The sequence below is a fragment of the Sander lucioperca genome, chromosome 21 (assembly GCF_008315115.2).
Source record: "Sander lucioperca isolate FBNREF2018 chromosome 21, SLUC_FBN_1.2, whole genome shotgun sequence".
Lineage (NCBI taxonomy): Eukaryota > Metazoa > Chordata > Actinopteri > Perciformes > Percidae > Sander > Sander lucioperca.
Genome location: NC_050193.1, coordinates 23,604,755 through 23,623,734, shown reverse-complemented (window position 1 = coordinate 23,623,734; position 18,980 = coordinate 23,604,755). Strand labels below are relative to the sequence as shown.

At 41.2% G+C, this 18,980-nt stretch overlaps 1 protein-coding gene across 3 annotated transcripts in view; it reads left to right on the top strand.

Annotated features, from left to right (window-relative positions):
• slc1a9 (solute carrier family 1 member 9) overlaps positions 1-18,980 on the top strand; it is a 28,463-nt gene that overhangs the window by 5,991 nt on the left and 3,492 nt on the right. The window contains exons 1-8 of one of the 3 annotated variants that reach the window (XM_035996509.1): positions 1,268-1,598; positions 3,662-3,814; positions 4,499-4,651; positions 5,882-6,135; positions 9,021-9,126; positions 9,277-9,403; positions 12,037-12,270; positions 13,027-13,221. In XM_035996509.1, the coding sequence (XP_035852402.1) occupies positions 3,667-3,814; positions 4,499-4,651; positions 5,882-6,135; positions 9,021-9,126; positions 9,277-9,403; positions 12,037-12,270; positions 13,027-13,221 (1,217 nt within the window). In that variant the 5' untranslated portion in view covers positions 1,268-1,598; positions 3,662-3,666. Of the gene's footprint in view, positions 1-1,267; positions 1,599-3,661; positions 3,815-4,498; positions 4,652-5,881; positions 6,136-9,020; positions 9,127-9,276; positions 9,404-12,036; positions 12,271-13,026; positions 13,222-18,980 lie in introns of those variants that run through there. The other 2 variants (XM_031319094.2, XM_031319095.2) reach the window with 2 other exon arrangements.

Here is an 18,980-nt window from a genome sequence, read left to right as displayed (position 1 = left end):
CCATGAACTCCGGACAATGTTCGTCTAATCAGTTGCCCTTTTCACACATGTAGCACAAAACAGCAGACTGTCGGTGTCAGATGCATTCTCACTTACTGGAAATACTCTGTTTGGTGTAGGCAAGGCGTGGTGCCTGGGTAGAGCGTGTAGGATGCAAGACATGCCACGGATTAAACTTTGGTCACGTAGCCGGTTCTTAATTTGTTCATAAACAACCGAGTCTCTTGCCGTTCCTTGAATTTGTCTGACGATTTCGGTATCGGCCCTTACGACACTAGTTCGAGAATCTCATTGTAAGACATTTTCGATGACGTCGTTGTGTAAATGACCCTTCTTCACCCCCAGATGTTTGGTTTTGGTTTTGCGCCAGCCGCATGATAGAAACATCATCAACATGCCCACTCGCTCGCTGTGAATTCTCTGGACAATAACCTGCTCTGTTCTCACATGGGCTCAATTGGATATTACACCAACTTTGTTCTTGGGAGCTGGCAAGGTCAAGCTGGCAAGTCCTTTAATGTCCGCTTCAACTGATTCGGACACTTGTGTTCGCAACACAGCTCTGCCGGGTAATGTCTAGATCATTTCAGGTTTACAGTGCGTGTGAAAGTGACTATACTCTGATCAGCGTCAGTTTCCTGTGTCCCTATAAACTGGACTTTTGTAAATACTTTTCAGTCAAGACATAAGAATTTAGGAGTCTAATTCAACCCTAAAAGGTTGTAAACAGTTTCAGTTTTCCTCAGTTGAACGGACCCACCAGGACAGCCCAGTAAGAGCTGGTTCCTAGAGGCCAGCTACGTTTTGTCTCAAGGCGGCTCTGACATTTCCTGGAGCAGGAAAATAATCTGTCTGTTGGGGAAGGAAGACAGATTTGCAGAGCAGCTTCAGCTCCTTGAGTATGTCCTTTCAGCTTATACTCCCCAGCAGGACACATGCTGTTGCTTCATTATTTCAGGGCCTCCATCTGACCTGCTCAGGGAACAAAGGTTTAATATCCAGCTTTCACTGCTGGAGACGACAATCATCCTTATTCTTACTCTCAACACGTGTAACTGAGGCTTAAATAACAAATTTATATTGGGAGGTTTTCGTACATGTCATCACAGAATAACCTGCATTGCCAAAACTGTTGTCCCAAACTAAGCACTAATCACCAAACCTTGAGTTATGATGATAAAAAAATAAATCTTTCCACCTGGTGCATGAGTTTATTGTAAAAAAAAAAATAGGCAGGGAGGATGATTTCCCCATCCCGCCCCCTGTTAGACAGCTGTATAACTAAAGCGTATGTGGTCGACTGACGTTACCAAACAATGTTCATGCTAAGACTAACATAAGGATTGAAAAGAGGATTTGTGAAGACTATAACAGTGGAACACCCTCCCCCCTCCTCTCCTCCGTACTCTGATCACTGAGGATTATATCTTTGCAATTTAAACTTAGCAGGACATTCTCCGCCCCCAAAATATACAATTTCAGATAACACTGGCAATCCGACTCTGTGCCCGGACTGGCAACTGTTGCAGAGACGATAAAGGGGGCAGAGATATGGCCAGAGAGTGGAGGTGAAAGCGTGAGAGCACACCAACTAGTAGGTAACATTTTTTGTGCTCCCCCTTGTCTACTGTAACTTAGTTTGCAACTGTACTGTATCCCTACAGCTGCAGAAAATGCCATCCACTCAGATGATGGATTATAATCATGTCTGATTGCAATTGTCTCACAGAGTCCGGCTGTTTGTAAATGTGACATTCATACTTCTGACAAGGATTTGGCATGGCTGCGCTGCTCTTAAGATGTGTTTATATACGATTAATGTTTAGAGATTGTGGCGGTGAGGTCTCCGTTGAGTAGAAATGTGTAGTGTTATTGGACAGTGGACATTCTTATGGGTTGACTCTTTCGTGTTGAAGGCGATGACTTTGCCTCGGAGGAAAATTTGATTGCTTCCATAACAATCCGGTGTGATGCACAGGAGCTAAAATAGACTTTGACAGATAGTTATTAACAGTTGTCAGGTGTTTATTGGAGAGCTGTTTGTCCACTCAAAGAAGTGATGTGGCTTTAGGGTGACTGTTCAAAATGACGGATGCAGACTTCCATAAGTACAAGAATAGAGTTGACGTATATACCTTTTTCTGCATACTTTTTTCTGCTGCTGAATTGCATCTGGATAAACATCATACTTGAATGTCATCAATTCCAGATTATCCTTTTTTAGCAATGCCAGTGCTGTGGCTTTAAACATGGTAATGCCGGTCAGGCGGTCCACTACTTTGGTCCAAACTGAAATATCTCAACCCCTATTGGATGGATTGCCTTAACATTTTATACAAACATAATCCCCAGAGGATGATTCTTAAAGACTTTGGTGATCCCCTGCCTTTTCTCTAGTGTCACCATGAGGTTGAACTTTTTTTTACTATTGATATGGTTTGAAATGCCATGAAATTGGGTATTCATGTTGCCTAGAGGATGAATCCTAATGAGTTCAGTGATCCCTTGACTTTTCATCTAACATCCCCACCAGCAGGTTAAAAGTTTCACATATCAAGTAAAATATCTCAACAGCTGCAAGTTGGATTGGCACAACATTGTCATGTACAGATATTTATTGGTCCCATTTGTGGTTAAATGTGAAATAACCCTAACTATTAGATGGATGAAAATGTGGCACATAGCAATGAAATATGGTACAAACATTCTCATCCCCTCAGGATGAATTGTAATAATTTTGGTGATCTCCTGACTTTTCCTCTAGCACCATCATCAGATCAAAATGTGTTCAGTACTTTGGTTTGTGACCAAATAACTGCAAATGAATGACACTTTAGGGCTAATTAGCAAATGTTAGCATGCTAACACGCAAAAACTAAGAGGTTGAACAAGGTAAACATTACACCTACTAAAAATCTGCGTGTTTGCATGTGCCGCATTTCCCTCCCCTTCCTCTATCTCTGCTATCTATTTTGCAAGGGCACCGTTTTTTCCCTATCCCAGAATAGATAAGTGGTGTAGCCAGACCATACTCCAGCTCTGACGCAGCGTTGTGGAGATAGGTCTGGCTATGCGAGACTAACCAATATGTAACTTCCACTCAGATCTGTCAGTCACAAATGGTCAGAGAGCACACAGTTTTCAATCCAGCCATCTCCAGCCATCTCTTTATCAGCAGAGTCTGTATTGTGTTGTATTTGGATTCTGGCATTTTCCATTTAGAGGACGATTACAGAGTTGTTTCTTCATGTCCTGTTTAGCCATCGCCTGCTGTGTTTGGGTTACCTGCAGTCATGCCTCTTCACTTCCCTTGGGAATGTAAACCAAATACTCAAAGGACATTCCTGTTGTGTGAATGAGTGAGTTAATGAGTGAGTGAGTGAGTGGTTGGTAGCCTTGGTTGTCCCTCTTCCCCCTTTAAGAGCAGAGCAGAGCCAGCCAGCCAGAATAGCAACAATGTGAATCCTCACTAGCCACTGGACAAGAATGCTTTGTTAAGATAGTGTAAACAATTCAGCGTCTTCACATTTGATGAATCAGTTAAAGAGCCAAGGGAGCATCATTAACCAACACTGAATGCTGTGCAGGGAAGCGTGTGCTGAATGATGTTTAAGCATGTATTCTCCCAGCAGTAAACCCATCTCTCACACTGCCTCCACAGGCAGGATGACAAACAAGTCGACAGCCAACCAGTCCAACACAAAAAAGGAGACAGAAGAAAACCAGCGAGATGACAACACAGACGTTGCGTATAAAGATGCAGGTCACTGCAGCCGCAACACGCACAACCTACTGCTGGGACTCACTGTTTTGGGTATGCATGGACTTGGAAACTATCTATCTGTTATTCAAATTTTCTGTGCTTAACTGCAGCACATTTCCATCCGCTTGTGCAAGCTGGATTTGAGTTGTTAAAAATAAGAGTTCAGTTTTATTGTTAAAAAAATAGCCATTTGTGCTGCAGCAAATATGAACACGCACACTAGATGTACAGACTCCGTGATCTTTTTCCCATGAGACATCTTTGGCTTGTTGTTTTCTTAAGTCTGCCTCTTTAAACACTTTGGTATTTCTGCATAGTTGTGCTCTTTATAAAAAAAAAAAAATAGCTCTGCAAAGTCGAGAAGTGTGTTATTTTTGTCTGCAATTTGTCATCCATATTTAAACCCAGATTTAAACCCGACAAGTAGACGGTTCTCATTTGTCAGAGGTCTCTTACATGGGTAAGAGAAGGAGGCCAATGAGTCCACAAAAAAACTTGGAAACTGATGGTCTATTAACATGTGGTTTTTAAAATTCAATACCAGTTCAGAGATTTAGATATGACTCATATTTGGCTGATATTTTGTACCAATTTCCATTATCTTTACATGTAACAAGTACACACAGTAGCTTTATTATAACTTTAAAATAAAAAAAAAACATAATATAATATATATATATATTTTTTAAATCAACATTAGTTGTCTCCTCTCCTCCCCCCTCTTCTCCTCCTCAGGTGTTGTCATGGGAGTGGGCTTTGGGATGCTGCTGCGGTACATGAAGGTGACGGACAGCTCTGCCCTCACTATGGTTTCTTTCCCTGGAGATATCCTCATGAGGATGCTGAAGATGCTCATCCTGCCTCTAATCATCTCCAGCCTCATCACAGGTGTGCCATTACGCCCACATGAAAGCATAGACACACAGGAAGTAATGTTGGCTGGCATTTTCTTTTAGGTTACAACACGTACCCATGACCTTTCAAAGCACCACTAACCAGTCAAATGTTTCACTTTTTAGAGCTATTTGATTCATGATAAGATACATTTACTATTGACTTTAAGAGTAATGCTGACATTGCATGCTAAATGCTAAGACGCTGTAAGGACGTTATACTAAAATGCTAAATTATGTGTTTTACCCACAGTTCTGGTTAAAAAGCCATTAACAAGATACCTCTAAAGAATGACCAAATTCCTGTTAGCCTCAGCTGTGCTTTGAGAATAATGCTAACAGTGCCTGCTAACTAAATGCTAACATGCTGTAAATATGTTATACCAGTGGTTCTCAACCTTCAAAAAAATCATCAAAAAATCATATCATTGAATGAAAAATGTTTGACAGCTATATTCATAGACTTATTAAAGATAAACAATGTTAACGTTTAATACAGACTATAAAGTTCACGACAAGACCGATTCGTAACGCTGCAGTATGGAGTTTATGTAAGATGATACTCTGACGTCCCATTCCCATGAAGGCAGCACAGAGCTGCACCACACAAAGCCTGAAGAAACACTAAAGAGAAGAAGAGTTACCATCCACCGTCTCGTCCAGTCGCAGTGGCGTAAACTGGCAGGTTTTAATGTTGCAGACCACTGCTTTTTGCAAGTAGTTCAAAGTGTAAATTTGTATTGTTGTGAACCTTTGGTGTAAACTCGCCTTAAAACAAATGCCCCCCAAAGGCACCTCATCGCCCCCCTTTCCACAATATTGCTTCCAGCACCTCCCGTCATCCTATGAACACCCCCCTGGGGGGCTCTACCCCCCGTTGAGAAACACTGTGTTATACTAACATGCTTAACATTTGTTAATTACCATGTCAACTGTATCAAACTTAAATGCTAAATGTTACATGCTAAATGTCAGCATGTTAACATACTAACTGTACACAAGCTAACATTCTTATGTTAGCATTTTAAGAGTAATATTGTACTGCTGGCTCCATGTGTGCTGACATTGCCTTCTAAACGCTAACACGTAGGGTAACTATTGTTGTTAGTGTGCTAAATATCAGCATGTGCACAAGTCAACATTCTGAAGTTAAGAGCAGTTGCATTCACAGTACATGGTGTGTACATGATGAGTGCAAACACTGATGGTCATCTGTCTCTTTCAGGGCTGGCTGGTCTAGACGCCCGCTCCAGTGGCAGGATGGGTAGTAGAGCCATGGTGTATTACATGTCCACCACTATAATCGCTGCCATCCTCGGGGTCATCCTGGTGTTGGGGATCCACCCGGGGAACCCCAAACTAAGGGGAGGCTCGTCAAGCTCAGTCCCGAAGAACCAGGAGGTCAGCAGTCTGGACGCCTTCCTCGACCTGCTCAGAAACCTTTTTCCTGAGAACCTGGTGCAGGCCTGCATCCAACAGGTAACCTTAGCATCTGAAATATGTCTTATGAACTGCTATATTACTATGGCTCTTTATTTGTGCACAGTATACAATTGCTTTGAATCCTGTAATGAAATCTGCATCATTCAACCTTAGGATGATGCTAACCAAACTACATTGAAAAAATAGTTTTAATAGGAGAGGCTTCCAACTGTTAATTTTTGTGTCCAGTAATGCTAATCCACAAGGCTTATTTAGTAGATGTTCTGGAGATTTCAATCATATCACATTTGATCACAGATTATGGTCATGAATGAACTTTGGAGCTCAGCTTTTAAGCCAACATTGATTGAAAGATTGTGTGAAATGATCTAAAGCTGTGGTTACAAGCTGTACGTGAAATGCGTTAGGTCAATTTTTACGTCATTCGGACGCCGCTTTATGTTCTGCTCCTTGCATGTTATGTTCATTTTGCACTAAAGTTCTTGATAAAATAAGAAAATACTTCATTTGTCAAGTATTTAATTCACCCAGGAGTAAACAAAAATAGGCTCTACCATGTGGTTATTTCTTATTGAATTATTGAATTACCAGAAAACATGCTATAGCGTGATATATATCGTTATCGAGATATAAAATGACCTATATCGGGAATCAGGATAGAAGATTTTGGCCATATCGCCCATCCCTACTTTTACATAATGTTGATTTTTCAGACTTTTCTCCAATCTTTGCTGTTTTTGGTGTGAAACACCCCTCAACAAAGTAGTCAAATGAAACACTGAGAAAATCACTGCTCACATCTCAAAGACATGCACAGAGGGTCACAGGTAGAGGTTGGTAACCACTGATCTAAAGCTCCATAATCACTTTTCAATGGATCTTGAGGTGAGATAGGTTTGTCAATAATTATTATCAAATTCTTATAACTAAAAGTTGCATCAAAGAAGGGCCATAGTGTACCAGGTATTAACTGACAGAATGAAGGAACCACAGAGAGTTGTTAACAACTGGTAATTCTCTGGAGAATCTGGTTGTCCTCCAAACTCCATACACAATGCTTTCTGCATGTGTCAGGATTGAGTGAGAGGATGATTTGACTCAAAGGGTTTTGACTAACAGGACCACCTGTTCATGTACATCATACACAAGTGTAACCTTTGTAGTGTAATTTTCCAGATAAAGATGAAGTTTAATTAATGCGAATATAAGCAGAGCTCCTCAAATAAAAAAACAAATGTAGGGCAACACCAGAGACCCTTTTTATTTAATACTATTGCAATTTGAATATATGTTATTTTTTACTGTTGTTTACACAGAATGATGAAGTTAAAATAAGATATCACTTTCGGCAAACAGGCAAATGGAGATAGGAATTTGTCATGTTTGGGCCATTTAATAAACCTGTTTTGAAGGATAAGGATATTTTGCAAAAGGTTCGAAATCAGAAATGATCCACATTGTTTTGAATAACAACTGAAAAATAAGATTTATGATTTTCCGTCTGAATACTCAGTTACAGTAATGATCAGTTGGCTAATGGTGGATGGGACAGGATGACTGTTTATCCAAGATGATCATTTTTAAACAATAATCCAAGTCTCAATCATGATGCGAGTTCTTCTCCGTCCAAATCCTGTCTCTCCCCCCCCCCCCCCCCCTCTTCTTTCTGTCATGCGTGTGTGTGTGTGTGTGTGTGTGTGTGTGTGTGTGTGTGTGTGTGTGTGTGTGTGTGTGTGTGTGTGTGTGTCTGAATGATTCCAAGTAATTGTCAGTGTCAGACTGGGTGAGGGTCAGCCCTTCTGCTCCTGCTAATCTCTTTACATCTGTAATGCTACGTCTTTATTTACCACAGTAAGGCATCTGCTGGTGAACTGAGATCACTGCTGAGCACCAGCTTATAGACTTCTCCTCCCTGGGGTATTCTCTGTTTCTTCCCTTTTTCTTCACTCGTCACATCTCTCTCTCTCTTTTCTGTCTGCATCTCTGTTTTATTGCTTCTTTTGTTTGTACTCATCTGGGATTCATTGAAGTCATAAAAGGCATAATTGCTTTTGCAGGAAGGAATCGTCCTTCCCCTTTCAACCTTCTTGTCTCTCCTTTCTTTCCCTTCCCTTTTTCCGTTGTCTTTATGTGGGAATCTCTTGTTCCCTCTTTTGTCTTTTCTCTAAACAAGAATCTGTGTGTGTTGCGCTGCTGCCAAGCTTTTGTTTGCTCATGTTTAATATGAGTTAAAAAAATCTGGGTTTTGCAGTGTGAATTGGAATCATGTCGTTCGATAATGCCACTAATAATTTGCCACTGCATGGTACAGCTCAACTTCTCTCAACTCGCTCTTTTTCAGTTTTCCATTAGCAAAAGTTGTGGATAGTACCTGGTACTTTTTTTGGTACCACCTCGGCCGATGTTCCAAGCGAGCTGAGCCGATACTAAAAGGTGTAGTTAAAACACTGCAGATCATTGATTGGTCAGAGAGAACCCTCACTAGCGCGACACGGGACACCCTGCACAAACCCGCCATTATTAAATAGCCAAGATACTATCAATAGCCACCGCAAAGTTTTTATTCACTCCACCCAGATTTTAAAAATGGCACCCCGCAAAACTACAGCGTGCACTACGTACATTACTGTGTACAATTGACAAAGGGCAGACGTTCCTCTGTTTGGTTGCCGATAAAGGGGGAGGATTCAGCGAGTGGCCCGTTGAAGATGATGTCACAGCAGTTTTATGAGCTGTCGCTATGGCGATCAGCTGATAATCACGCCTACGCTTGCTTTTTTCATTATTCGCAGTGGAAACCAAAAAGAGAAAAGTACTGGTAACAAAAAAGGGAGTCGAGCAGAGCCGTACCATGCAGTGAAAGCACGGCATTATACGTAGTCTGAACCCCTGATCGGAAAGTGGTTCTGTCCTCCCTCCAGGTTCAGACGGTGCTGAAAAAGGATCTGGTTGCAGCACCAAACCAAACCGAACCTGTCTTAGTGAGCAGGAAGAAACTGGAGTACAAATGGGGCATGAATGTCCTAGGTGAGTCAATGACAGAGCTGATATTATTTCCTATTTTGAATGGTTTGAAGCTCCCTGCATTTAATTTTCCTGACGTTTGCTGCTTTGCATTGAGAACTACAGTACTTTCCTGCAGTCTCCAGTGACGTGCTGCTTTGTGTCTTCCTCCAGGCTTGATTGGCTTCTTCATCACCTTTGGGATCTGCATGAGCAGGATGGGCGAGCGAGGGAAGATCATGTGCGACTTCTTCAACATCCTCAACGAGATCATCATGACGATGGTTTCCATGATCATGTGGTCAGTGTCTCTGTCCTCCCCCCACCACCCCCTCCCCGGTGTGTGTTTGCGTGCGTCCATCGGCATGTGTCTCTGCTTTTGTTCATGCGGGCCAACGGCTGCATTACTTTGACATTGTGGAGATACCACACACAGAGTCAGTCAGTGACAGCGGTGGATAAGGCGAAGACTGCGTACATGAGACATATTGTGGGAACGAGCAAGAGTGTCGGACATCGAAACTGAAGAGGAGCGAAAGGAAGAGGAAATGGGAGAAAGAGTGTTAATGAAGGACACGGACAGATGGAATGAGAAAAGGGAGAGAGAGGGTTTCCCTGGCACATGCTGGGGTCTGTGGTATGCTGGGGAGAAGCAGGAGCTGGGGCCCGGAACAATGTTGTGGACTCCCAGGGGAGCCGGGGTGGATGATGTCCAAAATGTAATGGATCCACCGACAGCAGAGGAGCCACTTGGCAGCAGAGCAGAAAGCAGATGCGTGTGGGAGGGACAGCGGGCCATGGAAAGATGCATGTGAGAACATGTCTTCAGAGAGCAGTGCACGCCTTGAGGCTTCGCAGGACCCCTGCTAGTCACACAGAGAAAGAGAGAGTAGTGGCACTTAAAGCAGGGACGGGAAGGGATGGGAAGGGGGGAGCAGGGTAGGCAGTTGGAAGAGAAACAGCAGGATGCTTGTATTGCAGCTATCCTAGGCCATCTACATGTGCAGCTGGACACCAAAGGAATTGTGTCCTTGTTCGTATCACTCACACAGTATAAACAGATTACTCACGGGCCTATGGAGCTCGCCAAACACAGAGTCCAGTGTATACAAAAACACGTATCATACAAGGAACACATCCATCACATCATATACACAGCATACTCCACCAAACAACTGTCACTGAATGCCAGGCTCGTGGTTCAGCATGCAGCTGACCTGGGAGAGAGCAGGCCGCTGTTGTGATGGGACCCGCTCTGACTCGGACCAGGAAAGGCTTAAAGGGGAACACCGCTTTAATTCATGCGTCCCACAGCCGTCTGTATTCATGAAGGGGAACAACTGCACTCCAAAGCTAGAAACCAGAGATCCAAGAATGTGTCAAGTCCTCTCAAAGTGAGAAGTGCTCCTTTGACAGTGAATGAAGATGAGTTAGGTGTTGACATTTCACACTTAAATGATTGAAATAAGGATTGTTGTTTTTTGGCCAAACTGATAAATGCATCCACGTGCCAGGTAACATGCTTTCTAGGGCTGTAACTAACGATTACTTTCTTTTATCAATTCATGGTTTTTAGTCTATAAAAAGTCATAAAATTGTGTAATTGTTTCCCGGAGGCTGAAGTGACAAATGAAAAATCTTGAGAATATTTTTTTTTTTGCTCCAAAAAAAGGATTTCAACGAATGATCAGTTATCAAAATAGTTGCTGATGAGCTGACTAATCAATTAATAAACTGAAAGTTTCAGCTCTAGTACTTTCACCTCTCAAGTACAAATGATGATGCTTGATAGCATCTAAGATAAAAACTATGAGATCCGCCCTCAACTTTAATTTTCAGGTTTGAGCATGATTTAAGACCGAAGGCTTGATTAAGTTTAATCGATCAACAGAATATTTATTCACAACTATTTTAACAGTTGATTCATTGTTGAAATAATTTTTCAAGCAAAAAATAAATATTTAATGGTTCCAGCTTTCTAAATGTGAAGATTTGCTGCTTTTCCTTATCTTACATTATAATAAACTGAATATGTTTGGAACTGAAAATCACATGTGGGAAACTGTAACCATTACAGTGTAGTGAATATTCTTTCATTACATTTCTGATGTCTTATAGACTAGACGAATAATCAGTGAATTGAGAAAATAAACTGCACATTAAGCGATTATGAAAATAATCATTAGTTGCAGGCCTAAAATATATAATTATTTAAATATATATATAACGAAACAACAGTTTCAAAGTGCTTCACATATATAAGAAATTCTTTACAAATGTTAGAAAACAGAAAAATACAGCTCGATTTACACTACCGGTACACTATCAAAAGTTTGGGGTCACTATGAAATGTCCATTCCACTCCATTATAGACAGAATACCAGCTGAGATCAGTTGCATTGTTTTTTTAACCAGGGCAGCAGTTTTCCGATTACATTATGTGCTTACATAATTGCAAAAGCGTTCTCCAATGTTTTCTCAGTTAGCCTTTTAAAAATGATATCAGATTAGTAAACAGAATGTGCCTTTGGAACATTGGATGAATGGTTGCTGATAATGGGCAATGTAGATATTGCATTAAAGATCAGCCACTTCTTTCTACAACAGTTGAGAACCCTTTTGCAATTATGTAAGCACATAATGTAATCGGAAAACTGCTGCCCTGATTAAAAAAACAATGCAACTGATCTCAGCTGGTATTCTCTCTGTAATGGAGTGGAATGGAAATTTCTAAGTGAACCCAAACTTTTGACCGGTAGTGTATAGTCGGGCCTGATGCAGTAAAGAAAATATACAAATACATATACAGTACATGTAAGTATAATCACATATACTAATCTAGAAGTCAGCCTTAAAAAGAATAAAAAACATAAGGTAATGAAGAACGATAGCAAGTAATCATTCCAGCTCTGACGCGTCTAACTCTGTGCTTAGGTACTCTCCTATCGGCATCGCCTCACTGATCGCGGGGAAGATTGCGGCCATCGGGGACCTGGAGATGGTTGCCAGGCAGCTGGGCATGTACATGGTGACCGTCATCGTGGGCCTGGTGATCCACGGGGGCTTGATCCTTCCTGCTATATTCTTTGCAATCACCAGAAAAAGCCCCTTTACTTTCTACTCTGGAATCTTCCAGGCTTGGATCACAGCTCTGGGCACTGCTAGCAGGTAGGACAGCCTGCAGGAAGTGTGTGTATACGTGTGTGGAAGTTTGGGCATGTGTTAACACATGTGTGTCACATGTTTCTTTTACAACATCTATTCCTCGAGCAGCTGCCATACTTACTATGATTGATCGCCGTAGCCTGCTACTCGCTTTCAGCTATTTGGGTTGAATCTGAAACGGCAAAAGGCGAAAACGTGTATTTACGCAGACAAATCGGGACGGCGGAGCCAAATGTGTGTAAGCACAGGCTATCATAGATGAGACCATATCAGACAGTTCCTGTGTTGTAAATGTCTAAGCCTTCGGATTAGTCGTCAGCAGATAAACTGGCCCCACTGTATCCTGCCTGGCTCGACTTGGCCTGCCTCGGAGTCTGCATCGCTGCTAAAACCAACTGTTATTTTGGCACATTACTGAGGCTTTAGTGAATAAGGGTAATCCTATCATCGTTTTCTCTAATTATATTATGACCCGAGCTTAGCAGGGCCAGGAATCAAATTCCTTTAAATCACACGTTAAAGGATTGCAACAGTGGCCTACACCAGCTGTTAGGAGGAGGCTGTCAGCCGACTCAAATTTCCACTTTTTTTTTTTTTTTGATCTCAGCCCCAACTTAACCTCCTCACCTCTGCACTTCTGTCTTTCACCACCTGTCTACCTATTTTATATTCTTCAACAGACACTGTGCTCCTGTTCTTTGTACATCTGCACCTTTATTTTTTCCTAACTCTGTATCTTGTGGGACCTTCTTCTCTCAGTGCAGGAACGTTACCCGTCACCTTCCGCTGCCTAGAAGAAAATCTGAAGATTGATAAGCGAGTGACTCGCTTCGTGCTGCCCATAGGTGCCACCATTAACATGGACGGCACTGCGCTGTATGAGGCTGTGGCAGCCATCTTTATTGCCCAGATGAATGACATCACCCTGGACAGCGGACAGATCATCACTGTCAGGTAAGACACACGGTGGACGTCCTCTACACACACACACACATCTCGTGGTGTTTCCCTGTTTGTCTTTATTTTTGAAATACAATCGAACGCTTCATACTGCAAAGTTTCATAAAAATCTGTGGTTCCCAACCACGTAATATTTGCTACTGAGAGTTTCTACAAAGGAGGTAAGAGAGATAAAAAGCCTATTGTGTGTTAATAATATCCAAACATTTGACCCTTTATTTCGGATGTACGATGCTCCACAGACACACCCCTTTGTTAGCCACTCCACAATAACACTGTCAATATAAAACATCCTGCTGTGCCCTGCCTTAAAGGGTCAGTTTGGATATTTTGAAGTGGGGCCGGATGAAGTATTTATCTTCTATCTCTGGAGAAGCAGGCAGGAGTACCGAAACAGAAGCTAAGCAATGCACTACTGTGGATGGGGGCGGCAGCTTAACGTTTTTTTAGACACCTATCCAGCCATAATCAACATCAGTTTGTACGCTAAATTTAGAATATTTTCACCGCTTTACCTTGCCCTCAGACAGCTCTTTCCCATGGAGAACTGAAGCCGGTATATCCATCTATGCTCTCTTCATAGCCACCAGACTCCTTTAACATTTTACCTCGCAGAACACGGGAGTTGCTGGTCTGCCTCTGCTGCCGCGATCAGTTAGTTTGTTTGTGTTATTGTGTGACTTTGGTGAATCCAAACTAACTCTTTAAAACACCAAAGCTACCGTCTACTGTAGGTAACACACCGACTGTGGATAAGTACCTCATACAGTCCCACATTAAAAAAAATCTAAAACTACCCCTTCAGACATGTTTTAAGAAGATTAGTAAGATACAAAATTACCATCAACATGTGAGTCTAATTTTACTCATCTACTAATCCAGAATTTATGAATATGCAAATATCTTTCATTTCAAAAGTGTAACCACTGGACACAAAGTCCATTCTCAATCTTTCCACTTCAGCAGATAAATATGAAAAAGCCTTCTAGTATCAAATTCTCAGGTCTATATATCAAGCATCCAAGTGAAGGAATAATATACGGAACAAAACACATTTTTTGAATGGAGGAGGAATTCTTTTATTATTGTTTATTATTTCAGCACACAGCAAGTTACCTGTTATGATGAGCGAGGAATAGTGGACCCAAACGCAGAGAGAGAGAGAGGCAGGCAGGAGCAGCGTTGAAACTCAAAGGTTTATTTCCTCAAAAAACAAAAAACAAACAAGGAGTCCTGTGAGCTGCAGGCAAAAACTAATACCGGGGAGAAAAAGGAGAGACTGACGAAGACACACACACACTGACACAGGGGAATACAAAACGATCTGACAAGAGACAAAGGGAACACAGGGGTTAAATACAAGAGGTAATGAACAAATGAGGAACAGGTGACACGACAGGTGAAACACATCAGGGCGGGGCAGGACAATCAACAAAGGCAAAAAGTAAAACTAGACATGACAGGACAGAAAACAGACTATCAAAATAAAACAGGAAACAGAAATATACACAGAGAACAGAACAGTCAACAGGGTAAACAAACTACACAATGAACAGGGAATACAAATACACACAACAGAAATATACAAAACAAGATACATACAGAAATCTACAAACAAGGCAAAAGAAATATCCAAACAGGTAACAGAATAAATATACAACACAGGGAAAATGCACAAATAAACAATAAAGACAACAGAAAAGAACAAACTGGTAACAGAAATATCCCAAAACCATAACATTACCTTCAGTCATGTCCATACCAATCCACTGGTTAGTTAACTTTGCTTTTCAGGAATTTTTTCATCTGCAACAATTTCCCACATACTTTCAAACATGATTTGTGTGTTAATATTACATGTGAAACGTGTGTAAAGCTTCACAATACTACAATACGGGGGTTTCTGGTCCAGGGACCCCCAGAGGTTCATCCACTCTGGCAGGGGATCCATGGAAAGTTTTCAGATTCATTCATTTCAATTATCATGTTGTAAAGAAATTTTTTTTTTGTGTTTTTTTTTTTTTTTTTACAAAAGGCTTTGTGGCAAATATGAAAAATAGTTTTAACTTAATGCAGCGAAGTAGTATACAGTTACAATTCTGTTGATTTTAATGGGCCACACATTGTGTAAGTCCAAGTTGTATTACAACATTCCTGTGTACCAGTGTAAACAAAAATCCAAAGGCATTTTCATATGACCATACTACCATCAGTTTGAAGCTGAACTTTAATTTAAAAATGTGCAGAGATGAACGGCAGCTTTAAACTCTGCATGAATGCAGTAAGAAAGTAACATTTCTGAGGTTTCAGCAAAACATTCATGTCTGATTGGAACCAGTCTACTTTAGCTTGTTGCGGCCGCAGAGTTACAAATGATGCTCAGCACTTTGAAGTTGTTTATTGTATGTCTTTCATCAACAGCCTTTAACCACTCAAATAAGATCCATATGTTGTGTAAATCTTATGAGTGTCCCGCTTAACGTCACAGCAGGGTGATAATTAGCAATGATATAAGGATTGAGATGTAACGCAGAGCTCAGATGAACAACATTGTGAAATAAACAGTGTCCAAACTGGCCTGCAGTCACATCTGGGAGCAACATGAACTGATAATTGCTCTAATTGCAAACATGTCATGACTAGCAGCATTTTTCTGAGAATTAAAGGTGCTGTAGGTTAGGGCTGTCAACGAATATTCTAAACTTGAATATATATTCGAATAGTTTTTAAAAAACAAATTTCGAAGGTGAAAATTAATATTCGAATTAAAAAAAAAAAAAAAATGTGGAAAAAAACGCTTGCGGTAGCAGAAGCTGTCTGGCTATTTGCTTTGCGAGTGGGCACGCTAGCGTGCCTGATCGGGTTCAGGGACAGGTCACAGGAGTCGCACTGTCTGGCACAGCGTCACTGCTGAAAGTTGACTTGTCTTGCATGGAAGATGGCAGAAAGTGCAGAGACTACCTATACAAGTAGTTATGTCTCTTTGTATTAATTTGTCCTGTTATTGACGTAATGCGCGTCATTGACAAAATGCGCATGCGCAACCAGATGTTCGAATAGTTCGAATATTATGTGTTTTTTTAGAGGGAATATTCGAACGTCATTTTTGAGCAATTTTGACAGCCCTACTGTAGGTAGGATTGTGAAGATCCAGGACTTAGCTAAAAACTTGGAATATCGACAACTTCTCAGTCCCTCCCCCCTTTCTGCTAAAGCCCAAAACGGTCTCCTAAGCCCCTTCCCCCACAAGGGAGAATGAATGTGTGTGCATGAGCAGTGATTGACACGCAGTTAAACATCCCCCCCTGGCCCTGATTGGTGCATCTGAACAGGGAGCTGTGGATTTTTGCAAATTGCCCTACAGGCTGTAGGTGGTGCCAGAGGAGCCGGATTTTTTTTTTTAATTACCTGCTTCATGTAGTTCTACTGAAACATAGGGTCAGTTTCAGCAAATATGACAGAAAGTTAGTTTTATAAGTTTTACCTACTGCACCTTTAAAGATTTATGTCTGAAAACAAAAGATGTCAGGAAACATTAAGAGATTTGGTTTTGTTTGGCTATAAACCTATTTTTTCCTCAGATACCACTTTCATACAAGCATTGCATGTACGATGCAGTGAAATTAACACACTAGGTTTTTTGCTGTATGACCAGCTTATGTAACTGCAAACCACAAGATTATACCCCGCTTTACACAAACTGGGCTTAACAGGGTCAACTTTCAAAAATGTATCTGACATTTTAGGCAGTCTGGTTTTTATTTTTTTATTTGGTCACATGAAAATGTAATACCACGACTAGGGTGACCACCTCTAATAAGCCCAAGGGGGGACAAGGGGTATGTTTCTGAGGGACAATGTGGGACACTGCCTGGCGCGGCGGTACCCCCACCCCACGGGCAGACTCACTGATAGTGGTTTACCCATTTCTAGCACATACCACCTTACATGGTATATTAATAATGCCCTATTCCCCTAAACATGTGTAATTGCTGATGTATGCTCATGAATAGGCCAACCAATGTGTATTTTTTTCTAAATAAAGATTCATAATATTTTGAACATTCAATGAATTGACAGATGCACTTCCACTTTTTTAGCTATTTAATTTTATTTATTTTTCATTACAATTTATTCACTTTAAATAAATTATAATATAAAATTATAGGATTAACAGGAATTGTAGTTGCTCAACACCACAGGAACAGTTAAAAAAAAAAGTCTTAACTCACAACTCCAGAGGTTCACGGAACGAGAACGGGGAGGAAGGATGGTGAACTTGAGAAGGACGTTTTGCAAAGGTCACAAAAAGCCCTCTCGGTATCCCCCTCAACACCTTTCAGCCACAAATATTCATTTTCCCAGTCTTTCTTGTACCCACACCTTCTGTTTTTAATTGATGATGGCGGTGCCTCAGAGTCAGACTCAGTCTCTTTCTCCATTTTTCGAATTGGAAAGCGCACATCTAAAAGTTCCTTCCCAGTGTGTCTGGTATGCACGTGCATACCAGACACACTGGGAAGGAACTTTGCGGCTGCGTGCGCTGTCATGACAACAACGAAAAAGTTGACAACAACCTAGTCAGCAGTTCAACTGAGGGGTGGGTGTGGCAACAGAAGCGTGCTGAACTGTCAAGTAATGTTCGTTTGGCTGCCTGGGGCTCGAGGATATAGAGCGACCAACTTTTTTTTTGAGCAAGCATTGATTATGCGTGTCACGGTCTCAATTTGCGGGACGCATGAATTGGGCTTCAAACGCTGTGCGTGCACGCGCTACGCGGGACGGGTGGTCACCCTAACCACCACTCACATTCTACAATTATCTGCATGTATCTTAGTTATTGAGAACGTATTAATGTTAACTTTAACAAATGTTAAAGTAATTCTGTGGAAGGTAACTGCCATGGCGTCTTGCTTTAAACCTGTGCAATAATGTATAAAAGGATTATACTTTGCAACCTCTTTTTCCGCGAAAAATGAAGATCCTGTAGAATCTGTTAGATGTTGAAAATATGGCCGTGGAAACAACTTTTAAAAGAAAGGTTATAATCTAAAACACTCAACTGGTTTTACTCCAGTTTTTCACCTGCAAGTTATCAAAACCACATTTACTGGGCTGTGCTGTTATCAACTAAAACAAAGTCCAGAAAACTGTGATACATTAAATTAATTTCACTTTATCTCATTCATCCCTCAAATCCTCACGTTTGCATTCCAAGCAGCTGGGCTGGATACTCTCTGCATAATGTTTCCTGATTAAACTTCCACTTTCACAACATCATGTGTTTCAGATTTCTTTTAGGATTTATACTTCATCTGATACAATGCAAGAAATCATGGATTGCAAGTTTGTTGATTCATAATCATAACAAATAATGCAGCAGGGTTTCATTACTACACAGAACCTTCAAACCACCTTGTCCCAAAACTGTCATGACCAACTTCCGACTCGTGTTTTGAGACTGAATAACGTCCACATTTACATGGGCTGATTTTATTGCCGACCCAAACATCTATGCTTTCACTGTCAGTGACTGCTTTTAGATTGGCTGCATCACTGGAGAGCACATAACACATACATCAACTGGCAGATATGTGTATAATACTAACCCTAACGTCAAGTGGTATCCGATCCCTTCAGGGCTCGGACACACCTAGTTAATTGGAACTAATTGTGTTGATTGGCCCATGTTCGGCTGACTAAGAATGTTGAATCAGCACTGACAGACAGTTGGTGGGAGGTAGTTAAAGAAT